The sequence below is a fragment of the Lathyrus oleraceus genome, chromosome 7, assembly GCF_024323335.1.
Source record: "Lathyrus oleraceus cultivar Zhongwan6 chromosome 7, CAAS_Psat_ZW6_1.0, whole genome shotgun sequence".
Taxonomy (NCBI): domain Eukaryota; kingdom Viridiplantae; phylum Streptophyta; class Magnoliopsida; order Fabales; family Fabaceae; genus Lathyrus; species Lathyrus oleraceus.
In genome coordinates, this window is record NC_066585.1 from 222,834,745 (window position 1) to 222,847,933 (window position 13,189).

At 35.1% G+C, this 13,189-nt stretch overlaps 1 protein-coding gene across 1 annotated transcript; it reads right to left on the reverse strand.

Annotated features, from left to right (window-relative positions):
• Positions 1–721: 721 nt before the first annotated feature.
• LOC127103036 (uncharacterized) lies at positions 722–2,500 on the reverse strand. Its single transcript, XM_051040334.1, has 3 exons — positions 2,308–2,500; positions 1,201–1,440; positions 722–1,101 (listed from the first exon to the last, which is right to left on the reverse strand). Exons 1-3 carry the CDS (start codon positions 2,498–2,500, stop codon positions 722–724), a joined length of 813 nt encoding a protein of 270 aa, XP_050896291.1.
• Between the last annotated feature and the right edge of the window lie 10,689 nt (positions 2,501–13,189).

Genomic DNA, 13,189 nt, shown 5'->3' on the forward strand with positions numbered 1-13,189 from the left:
TCAACACATAAGGGGGGAACCATTAATCAGAGGAAGAAGTATCACCTTCAGCTTCAGAGCCTTCAGAGCTTTCAGAGCTGCCACTGGTTTGGGCTTTTGCATCTGAATCCTTACCAGCCTTCTCCATTTCCTCCTTTTCTAGGCTACAGATAAGAACCTCCAACGCTTCTTTTCTTGCCTTGGCCACCCTTATACCATTCTCCAGTTCTTTGCAGGTTTCCTTCAACTGATCAATTAAACTCTCTTGAGATGCAGACTCTTTTCTGGCAGATGTCATGACAACATCATTGACATGACTTCCCTCAAACAGCTTATGATGAATGGACAGTGGGGGCTTTCTTCTGCTTGGAATGTCATTTGCATTGAGTATGCCTGGTTGTTGACTCAAGATAATACCACAAATAATGGATGGGACGATAATGAGCAGCTTCACAGCATTTGTGGAGGCATGTCTGATAATTTGGTCAAACATAAACTTTCCAAAATCATAGTTAATCCGGGTTCCAATTGCATGAATGACTCTTCCAAGACTGATGGAGATGGTAGAGATATGATTAGTAGGCACCCAATTAGCTGAACCAATCTTGTGCAAGATGGCATATTTGACAGTTAGCTTGCTATCTGAAAGGTGATTCCTACTAGGCCATTCCTTAACTTGGCCAGCTGTAATGATCCTACAGACCTCATTGTCTGTAGTCTCTAGATCCATTCCTCCATCAGCTCATCTCCCTAGGAACTTGTTGATGATGGTTGGTGAGAATCTCGCACACCTACCTCTTAGAAAAACTTTGTAAAATTCCCTGCTGCTCCTTTCAGAAATCTCCTCAGGGATATTTACAACAAATTCTTTCACCAACCCCTCATAGCATCGGGGTAGAGCAACCACAATCTTTATCAATCCAGCATTATTGATTAAATCCATGACTTCCTTTACTTCAACAACCTCTTTTCCCAGCTCTCTCTCAACCGCTACCCTCCTCTGAATGACAAACGTCCATTTAGCAGCACCGTCTTCTAAGTGAAAAGAGATGTTGTCTAAATGCACAGCTGCAGCTTTGCTTGGACACTTCTTAATAGTCTGCCTTTTTGCAGGGGAGATGTCTGGAACATCGTCTTTGACATCCTCATCAGAGTCAGAACTCTTACTTTCTTTCCTCTTCTTAATCTCAACCTTGCTCCATGACTTGGAGGGTCCTACACCAGCAGTCTTCTTCCTAGTCCTGGATGCCATCATTTCAGCCACGGTTTTTTCTTTCCTAGTCTTCAATTTCCTAGCAGCACTTGGTTTCACATGGTGAACCAAAGTGTCCTCCTCTTCCCCTGAGCTCTCTTCCTCCAAATCAATGTTATCCTCAGCAGTATCAGGAGACATGCTAGCTGGTTTCTTGCTAGGTAAATTTTTCCCAAGAGAACATAATCCCTCAGCAACTACTTCCTTTTCTGTCTTAGATGAGTCATCATCTTTTTCAGCTTGGGTTTCCACCTCAGGAGAGGGGTCCCTTCTGGACAGAGGGGTAAAAATATCCTTGACTCCATGTTCTTCATTCAGAATCCTAGTAACTAGGTTTCTTATGGTGCGATCAGTAAAGTGCATGTCCTCTTTATCAGGAGATTTTTCAGGAATGTCACCTTGCTTAGTTCCAGCCATGGAAGAGGGGCCTGAGACATCACCTGGTATCATACACAGAGGAGTCACGTCCATCAAATCTTCATCTAGAAACTCCATGGAGGGAGTTCTTGTATGAAAGGGTTTTGAGCTAGGTGTTGATGGATGTTGAGACATGTTGTTGAACTTTTGAGGAAAATTTCTTTGCCCTAGCAGAGGTTCTCTGAGTAGTTTGATGAAGATGGAAAGAGTTGTGTTCAGGTAGAGCGTGCAAATGGAATAGATCCTATTTGCAATACTAGGGAATGATTCATTATTAACGTGGCTCTTTCTTTTAATTGGGCAGACAATATTTTTGTTACCTTTTCTGCTCCATATTAATTGCCATATTTTCTCAAGAATCCAAGTCCCTAATTTCCCCCTTACATATTCAAGTTGGATATCATCCAAATCCCTTGCAGCCTTGTCAGTTAGTTGTATTTCATGCTGTAGAACTATGAATTTGTTTTCCACATATTTTCTAATTGAGTGATGACATCAAATAATGTACTTGGTCTAGTTGTGCTGAATATGATTTTTGGACATAGTTGCAACATACAGGTTGTCATAATACAATGTCATGACATCGTGTGTGACATTGTATGCAATTATCAGTAGTTTCATCCAACCTAGTTGAGAACAACTGCTTTTATCTGATATACTTTCATCATCAACCTCATTTTTATCTTTCACATGTGTAGGATCAGGAGTCTTATCACTCTTCATCTCAATCCTCTCCACATTGTTCTTGGCACCCATAGCCCCTTGTGGCTCAGTTCCAACAAAGCTCTCTCCAATATCAGACTGCATATAACTAGTCACATGTCCACCTATTTGATCTAACCTCTCACCCATTTGGACCATCATGACCTTTTCTCTCATGAGAGTAAGGTTAAGTCTGAGCTTCTGGTGTGACATCCTTGTCTGACATTTCCCACAGGCTTGGCTTTCATTACTCTTGAGGGTTCTTCTAGCAGTTGTACTTATCTTCATCCCTTCCTTTTTGTCATAGGTATACTTTGAGGAATGATCCAATTGAGAGATCCACATGTAACAATTGTCTTTGGTCCTGATTCCTTTCATAATCACTTCACTGTCTTTGTTACTAATCAGACAATCAGTTTTAGTGAAGTTGACATTCAGGCCTTGATCACATAGTTGACTGATGCTTATTAGATTTGCAGTCAAACCCTTAACCAGCAGGATATTGTCAAGTTTAGGAACTCCAGGACCATCAAGCTTGCCTATCCCCTTTATTTCACCCTTTGCTCCACCACCAAAGGTTACATGGCTTATAATATAAGGGTGAAGATCAGTTATCAGGTCTATGTTTCCAGTCATGTGTCTAGAACATCCACTATCAAGATACCATTCTTCTTTGGCTAAGATTCTAAAGGGAGTGTGAGCTATTAGACTTGCAACATTAGTCTTATGAACCCATTGCTTATTGTTGATAGGCCTGTGCTATTGATAGTGAGTCTGTTGATGAACAGAGGTAGGGTAACCATATAGCTTATAGCAGAAAGGCTTTAGGTGACCAAATTTCCCACAGTAATGGCATCTCCATCTTTGGTGTTTCCTTTTCTGTTGTCTTCTCCTCTGATGTTGTGACATCTCAGGACTACTCTTACTATTACTGCATTTAGGTTTGGCTTGAGGTTTGTAACTAGTGTAACTGATATCAGCCTTGGATTTATTATATCCTATTCCAGATTTGTCTCCTGTGATTAGTCCAGTTTGGAGAATTTTGTCTAAGGAGTCAGATCCATTATTTAACATCCTTACATACTTGGTCATCTCTTCTAGTTTTGAGTTCAAGAACAAAGCTTCTGTTTTTAACTTGGAGATGGTTTCCACATGTTCAGCCTTTTCATTCTCCAGCTGTACTATCTTCTGGCTTTCAACTTGTTGACTTTTGTCTAGCTTGACCTTCAGAGCCACTGCTTTTGTTTTTAATTTGGAGATGGTTTCCAATTGTTCTACCTTCTCTTTCTCAAGTTAAGTTATCCCCTTCTTCTGGTTCTCAACCTGTTTACACAGCTCTACACTTCTGTGGCACAACTTTTTGTAGGTAGAGGCCAACTCTTCAAAGGTTACTTCTTCATCACACGAGTCTCCATCAGAACCCCATTTTCCTGTCAATGCAGTCACCAGATTTGCAGCCTCCTCTGTATCACTCTCATTAGACCAAGTGGCAGCAAGACTCATCTTCTGCTTCTTGAGATAGGTTCCACATTCAGTTCTAATGTGTCTATACCTATCATATTCATAGCATTTTACTTCTTTTCCTTCTCTGGGCTTTTCATCTGACTTTGCCCTTCTTTCATTGCTGATGTCAGATGAGATGTTCTTGACATTTGCCTTGGATCTTACATCCATCTTTTTTAACAATCTGTTGAACTGTCTCCCCAGCATTGCAACTTCATTGGTCAAATCTTCATCAACATCCTGACTATTTTCCTCTTCTGGGTTTGATATGAAGGCAATGCTTTTGGTTTTCTTCTCATAAACATCATTTAATCCCATTTCAAAGGTTTGGAGGGAACCAATTAGCTCATCAACCCTCATGTTAGAAATGTCTTGAGACTCTTCTATGGCAGTCACCTTCATTGCAAATCTCTTAGGGAGTGACCTAAGTATTTTCCTTACCAGTTTCTCATCTATCATCTTTTCTCCCAGGGCTCCTGAGGCGTTAGCAATTTCAAGGATACTCATGCAAAATTCATGAATGTTTTCATCTTCTTCCATCCTTAAGTTTTCAAACTTGGAGGTGAGCAGCTGAAGTCTAGACATCTTTACCCTAGAGGTGCCTTCATGAGTGGTCTTGAGAATGTCCCAAGCATCTTTGGCCACTTCACAGTTGTTTACCAACCTGAAAATGTTCTTGTCTACCCCATTGAATATTGCATTCAATGCTTTAGGATTCCCAAGGGCTAGATCATCTTCCTCCTTGGACGATTGTTCTTCAGGCTTCTTCTCAATGGTGGCTTCTCCTTCTTTAAAAATGACAGGATGCACCCAGCCTGTTAACACAGCTTTCCAAGCCTTGTTATCAAGAGATTTTAGAAAGGCTACCATTCGAGGTTTCCAATAGTCATAGTTTGAACCATCCAAGATTGGTGGTCTATGAACAGATCCTCCATCTCTCTCCATTGTACCAGAAAGTATTGTCCCTAGATCTCACCCAGAACCAGAGCAGGATGCCTGCTCTGATACCAATTGAAATTCTGGTATCAGATATGAGATGTCGAATGTAATGTCACGATACTAATATCTGAATTACACTAACAGAAGAAAGATATAGAGAGGTAAAGCAAAAGACACAAGCAATTGTTAACCCAGTTCGGTGCAACTCACCTACGTCTGGGGGCTACCAAGCCAGGAAGGAAATTCACTAAAATAGAATCAGTTCAAAGACTCTCCGTACACTTCAACAAGTTACAGTCTTTCTCACCTAATCTCTACCCGTGCAATTTCTACCTAAGCACTCTTAGATATGAGAACCCACTCACTTCCCTACAATCACACCTGTGATCTTAAACAACAATCCCTTGAGAAAAGAAAACACTTTTCAATAACACACTCTTGATTTTACTTCACAGTTTCAATCAAGAAAACACACTCTTGATCTTGCTTCACAACTTTGATCAAGAAGACACACACTTGATCTTGCTTCACAGCTTTGATCAAGTAGACACACACTCTTGCTTAACAGCTTTAGAGTGACAAATTACAACCACAAATCAGTCCAATTCAATCATCAAAAGATGACTTGAATGGCTTACAAGTCTCACGACTAAACAGACACAAACCCTAGCTCTCTCTCTATATATTTCGCTCAGTATTGGTTGTGTTGTAAACCAGGTTTTCTAAGTCCCTTTTTATAGAAGCTTTCAGCTGGGCTTGGACATCTTGAAAACCCTAAATCTATTTTCCAATCAAATCTTTTTATAACAGCTGGTTAGATCTCCTTGGAAAATAAGTAAATCAGGTTGTAATCCATGATTGAATGCGCCAGCTAATCAAATCTTCAATCATACATAAATTGCCACTAATTGTGCAATCACAAAACACCAGACATTCACACTGAATGTTCTATGTACAGGACATCATGACATCGGGTCTGACATCCTGGAAAAATCCTGCATAATTCAATAATTCCTTTTATAACTTCCAGCGGGTACAACCATATCAGATGCCATGACCTTGTGTATGACATCTTGAAACAATCCTGCATGAACATGTCTTGCATTTAAGCTCCAGCAGGTACATCCCATATCAGATGCCATGATCTTGTGTATGACATTTTGAAACAATCCTGTATGAACATGTTCTTAAACTCCAGCAGGTACATATGATATCTTATGTTAAGACATCACACATAACATCTTGTGAACACTCTTTGTTTTACCAAAATTGCTTCCAATATTAAGAATCAACACTTTGAAAGACTAGAAGGACGAGTTTATCCAATTCTCGTTAAATAGTTCTAGATTTATGTTGCGGACAAAGACATAATCACTTCCTATATGATGAACATGAAGATTGTGGTTACAGAAAAGTCCATCGCATATTTGATTTCTCACAATGGTTATGGGAAGAAGGTTTATAACGTCAAATCTAATAGGAAGAATCCCACAGGAAGATTGTAGCATCAATAATCTTCAAAGAAGGAACGGATTTTGATAATGGAAAGAATCCTAGTGCCAAAAATTTAACTGATACTTTGAGAGTATGTTTTAAAATAATCCTGGGCTGAGTTTATCACAGACCCAACACCCATTCTTCTGACTACATCAACACAAATCAGAAGTTCATGTTATCCTTGCTAGAGGAAGGGATCAAGTTGGCGCTTCCAGCTATTTTGTTTAGGTTTCTGAGGGATTCAATAAGAGAAACCAGAATTGGAAGTTCTTCCAAAAAGGGGGAGTTTATCATCAATGGAAGACTGATCTCAAACATTCTGGTGAAGAATGGTATTGTTGAAGACCTTTTGGTTAATGGACTAACTACTGAGTTAGTCACAGATTCTGGAAAAGTCTTATGGGGAAAGAATCTGAAGAGCATGGGTCTTATTTCTAGAGTTGTCAAACCAGATTACCTTCTTACCAAGGAAGATATTTGTGGAATAAGAGTTCTTGTTGCAAACTTACCAAACTTCACTCAGATTAACCCTCCAAATGTTCTGGCATACTACCTTGCTAGCTATATTGAGGAAGGAGTTGATCCATTGGTTGATCCTTTCAACCTTCCAGAAACCTACCCATATGCTTGTGAGAAGAGGAAGAAGAGCAGCAAGAAGAAAGTGGCTCAGGGAGAAGGAACTTCTAAACCACCGAAGATGAAGAAGGGAGTGGAAATGGTTCTGGATGATGCGCCTCTTAGTGAGCTCCATAAAGCAACGATTTTGAAAGATACTTCTGGTGTTGACCAACCCACTTCTGGTAAGTCTCATACGACCATAAATCTTTTTGTTTATGATACTGATGTTTCTGAAAATGTCTTACCAACATCACCACCTCCACATCCATCTAACACCTTCTCAAGTATAAATCCAATATTTTTATCTTATCAACAACATCTACTAAAACCTGGTCATATAACCACTTTAGAACCTGTTGCAAAAACTCTTATAGTTTCAGAAAATCAATTACTACAACAACAACAAAAACCATAAACACCACCTCATCCAATTCTTTCATCACCCATTACACCATTGTCTCAAAGTTTTTTTGCTCCCCAATCTCAAAATCCAAATGAAACACCCAGAAAATCTCCTTTGAGAGATTCTGGTGACCAAATCTTGTTCAACTTCAAACCAGAGCATGATGTATCTGATTCTGGTGATGTTGAACAATATTCAGACCTTCTCTCTCTTATCATTTCAAATGTTTATAGACCAAACTTTAACCTCAACATCACTGATATTTCTATCAGATATCCTAGCTAACCTAAGCCTAAACAACCCAATGTTGGTAAGATTTTAAAGAAATTTGAATCAGATTCAAAAAGTTGTCTTTACACTACTTTGTGGACTAGTGTTATATCCACTAATCCAACAAAGAGTGGTACTGCCTGGGAAGCCTATCAGAGATGGGTTAATTATAATATTTCAAAGATGAAGAACTTTAGATACAAAGTTTATGAAAGTAATTTTCGTTCAAGGTTTGAACCTACAATAGAAGCCTTACAGTTACAACTTGCTCCATTATGTCTTCCTGCTCCTGAAATTGAGGAAGAAGCGAAGGAGATTGAGGAAGCTTCTATACAGCCAAAGGTAGTCATGGAAGATGTTTTTGTTCAACTTGACATAGGAAAGAAAGTTGCTTCTGAAGATCAACAACAAGCTCGAGACAGTGAGTCAGAACAATAAATTGTTGTTTCTAAGAATCAAAATGTTGCTAGAACTTCTTCTGAGATAATTCCTGAAGCAATTCTGAAGACTCTTGCTGAAATGAAGGAAGAAAGTTCTCTTATCAGATAGTTCTTAGACAAGCAAGATCTTCTATTTAAAATAATTCTCTCCAGACTGTCGCCTCCTCCGCCTCAGAACCCAAATCCTTAGTTTTTCAAAATTTTATGCACTTTTGTGTTATTTTGTCTAAGTATTTTTGTATTGTTGTGCCTTCTGGCATTTGGTATCAATAAAATCATGTTGTTTCCTTATTTTATTTTGTCTATGTATTTTTGATCAATCAAAAAGGGGGAGAAACATATTTAATTTTGATATACCTATGTTCGTGAATCAGAACCCAAACATTTTTAATGTTTATGCTAACAACTACTTTGAAGCATATTTTGTTAGTTGTTTTTCAGGGAAAGTCAAGAACATCCGAAGCTTTTGAAACTCTTTTAAAAATGTTTTTAACCAGGCTTTAAAGATCTTTCAAAAAGAACCAAGCTTATGAAGTAAAGTTCATCAAAATGTTGACGTTGACAACCAGTGTTCTGGATAAGGTCAAGCAACTTCTGAAGACAAACCAGATCCTGTTAAAAGATCATTTTGGTTCTACAAAAAGGTTAATCTAGAAAGTGTTCTTTCATTCTAATTTTATCTTTTTGGGATTATACATCTCAGGGGAGCTTTGTGCTACTGTGTGATGTATCTTTCTATGATTACCCTGTATAAAATTGTTCATCAAAATACATGTTTTTGTCATCATCAAAAGGGGGAGATTGTTAAAACAAGATATGATTTTGCATCTATACCTTTGAGTTTTGATGATAACAATATAGTATTTATGTGAGGAAAATTCTGAACTCTAATGATTTGTTATTGTGTAGCTTTAGCAACCAATTTTGATTCTGAATGTATGACGTACAACGTCATCAGTTTCTGAACATTTGTTATGAAATTCGCTTCTACATTGAAATACTCTTGATAAGTTATGAAAGATACTATGTTGCTGCTACAATGCTCTTTCTGTTTCTGCGCTGATTCACTCCTGAGAAGTTCTGGAAAGACGTTATGTTGTTGTTGCAATGATCTCTTTGCTTCTGCTTTTATATGTAACTCTGATTATTGAGCTTCTGAAGAATGACAAACTTCTGAAGTTTTGTTACTTAGTTGAAGACTCTGAAGATCTCAAGCCAGACATTGACGTTGTCAAGGTTCTGACTGAAGATTCTAAAGTTTCTAAAGTTTTGTGACTTAGCTGAAGACTCTGAAGATCTCAAGTCAGACATTGATGTGGTCAAGATTCTGACTGAAGATTCCGATTTTAACTTTGTGTTTCTTCTCTTCATGCTCCATCAACTTTTCATCAGAAGCTAATGAATTTAAAGATAAAAAATCAAAGTAGATACGTGATCAAATAGTATATAGTAAAAATCAAAATATTTCTTCCAGTCCTAAAAACGTGGGCGAAGGATAACATTATTCATCACACTTATCACTAATCAGTTAGTGGACAACCGCTCTTTTGGATAATACTATTCATCAAAAATATTCCTTGTGTCTTTCTCTCTTTATTCTTTTGATTGTGTGGAGTTTTTGAAATGGTAAGAAGTTTTTGTTTTTAAAAACCCAATTCAAACCCTCATTTTCTTATGTTTTTCACACCTTCAATAATCACATATCTTTGTTAACATGAATATGTTAGTATTACAATCAATACGAACAATTAATTTTACACATGGGACATGTCATGAAGACTTATATAGATAATACTATTTTTCTTTTTATTTTCAAAAACCAAACCATATTGCCTCTGCAACCAATAAAAGTAGACAACACAACGTAATTGAAAGGATAATATATGATAAACTGGAAATGAGTTTAAGTATAATTATTTATTATTATTGATAACCTTATAGATTCTCTTATCAAGAAGAAACTCCACAAGCAAGTAACATTTAAACAAACTTGCCATCAAACTAAAAAAATAAACGGTTCATATTTAAAATGATAACCTACAAAACAAAAACAACTAAGTATCATCAATCATAAATTATTTAATTTTAATACTAAAATAATTATGGAATTGTGAAATGTTGATTATCAAAATAAGACTCTAAAATATAGTAAACAGTAATAAAATTGTCTACAACTAGTATGCCCTGTCCATATAAAAAAATATAAGAGATTATGCCAAAACTCCAAAATATTACTGAAGCAACACTTATTTTACGGTTTTATTGGAGGGTGATAGTCCTAAGAAGATAATTTTTAGTTAGATGAGCATGAAAATACAACCTTAGCTAATATGATTTTAGATATATTTCCTATTATACTCTCGACATTATTTTAACTAGTGTCCAGACGGGCACGTGAGTGCCCGTCTGTCCGCTTTTTAATGTGAATCAATGAAAATATAAATCATATTTTATATTTAAATATAATTTTAAAAAAATTACAGTATGTAGAAGTTAATAATAGAAAATGGAAGTTAATAGTAGGAAGTTATATGGAATTTGATAATAGTGGTTTATTAAGTAAATTACACAATAAAGTAAGAGTAAAAATGGTAGGAAAAAGGGCTACACCAAAACAAAGTATTCTCTTTATATATTGTTATAGATAATCCATATCTTTACCCATTCCACTATAGGTGTATCACTTATATAAGGATTAGACAATTCCATGAAAAACACCAAGTAAAATGCTTAAAAATCACAAATGCAGTAATTACAAATTAAATCTTCAATAACAACAAATAACACATTTTAGAGTCTCTTATATTCATTCTCAAAAGTAGTGACAAAAGTGAATGGAGAACCAAGAGCAACAGACCACACCAAAGCAATATTAGTTGCATTTCCATCCAGATTTGTTATGCAAAAATAGGTATACCAAGCAAAACAAATCAATCAATCAACATAAGGGTTGGACACAAACTGTCGCGACGCGAAAAATACCCGAGCATAAGAAACGCACGAAATATAAACAAAATAGAGTTGCCACCAAACTTTATTTATTTCTAAAGAAGAAAAAGGAAAATATCGATAAAATCCATGAAAAACAAAAAGAAAAGGTCGTCGCAGCCAAATCGAGTTCATGAGTCGGTTATACAAGGGGAAGGTATTAGCACCCCTCATATTCATCGTATTTGATGGAACCCATTTAGTTAGTTTCATGCAAGAGTATCAATGTGATATTAGTTTGCGAACTTCTGTCTATCGAGTGAGAAACAAGAAAGAAAGAAATGAAAGACTTAGAGTTTTTTAACATTAATGTGTTGGACAAGATTTCACAATCTTGCTCCTACGTATCTTTAGGGGTTATGAAGAACTCAAGACATACATAGTTCTACTAAAAGAGAACTATTGGATTGATTGCTTTTAGAGAGTGATGCTTAGATTGTATTTGAGTGGTTAAACCTTTACTTGCTGCTCTCTCTTGGAGGCTAAAATCTTTGTTTATTTTGTGTCGAAATGGATATAACATGCTCTTTTTTGAAAATGTTTTTGGGGTCGCACAAGGGCGGAAAACAAGTTTGATGAGTTTGGGTTGATTTTAAGTGGAGACAGACATCCAAACAAGGAACTCTACTGCAGTGCTCAAATGTTCGAAAAGGAAAAGGCTTGAGCCCAATCACACTTTTTTCATCCAAAAGTTTGTTATGAAAATGTGTGGCAAATTAGGTCAAAGTTCATTAACAGAATACGATTATTCAAATAGGGAGCTCTACTGCAGTGTCCAAATAATTAGGAAAGAGAAGGTCGACACCCAATCAGTCTTTTTCTTCTATAAGAGAAATGAACTAATATGTTAATTATTGTATTTTAATATGGAAGACGAATGTTCAAACATGGAACTCTACACCAATATCCTAACATTCAAAAAAAGAGAAAGTCCAAACCTAATTAGTTTCTTCCATTTTTATTATGAAAATCTTTAAAAAAACAGGGGGATGACTTGACGTTGGATCAAGTGTCAGAAGTTCACTTATGAAAAGAGTTTGGATGTGACGGGAGTATGCTCGACTTTGTTTTCAATTTGGACTTGATTTGGGAAAAAGATCGGTGTTGGATCAAGTGTTTTTACTTTTTTTTTATGAAAGGGTTGATTTTAATCTTGAGTTAACAATCAATTAATGCGTTGAAATAAATATCAACGGTAAACTTATTATACTTCACGAAAATGAGAGTATAATTTGCTGAATGGGGATACAACACAATAACTAAATGATACAAGCTTTGAAAGACAATTGTAAAAATAAAAGAATCTCGTTGTAAGAATGTCCAAGAGAAAGCAAAGGGACTCAAAGTAAAAATCAGAAATTGAACTACAAAATTTAGCGTTATGTTAAGCAATCGTAAAACAATTCATGTAGGAACCACCTTATCTGAGTCCGATCAACAAAATTCTATGCGTTTGAACAATTTCTAAAGTTAAATTGAATTTTTAACTTCGAAATTGTTACGCATTTGTGAAAAACCAATCGGACGAGTAAATAATTTTTTTTTAATAATTAAGAACAAAGTAATTAATTAAACCATAAATAAATATAACAATAATAATAAAACAATAATAATAAAACAATAATAATAGTAATCATTAAAAATAAACAAATAATAATAAATAATGACAAATAAAAATAATAAACAAATAATAATAATAGTAATCATTAAAAATAAACAAATAATAAAAAATAATAAAAAATAAAAATAAATAAATAAATAAATAATAGTAATAATAATTAACAATAAAAACAACAACAATAATAATAAATATTAATAAATAAATGACAATAATAATCAATAATTATACAAAAATTAGCATAATAATATCAATTATAAATAACTAATCAATAATTAACAACAAAATATAAGCAAATAAATAATAAACAAATAAATAAATGAAATAATAATAATAATAATAATTTATTAGTTAGTAATAATAATCAATAATAGAAAAACAATAATATCAATAATAATAATAATAATAATAATAATAATAATAATAATAATAATAATAATAACAGTAATAACAGTAGTAATAATAATAATAATAATAATATCAATAATAATAACAATAATAATAATAAAAATAGTAAATATAATAATAAGTTCAATTTTGAAATTTTTTTCATCCGCTAATTC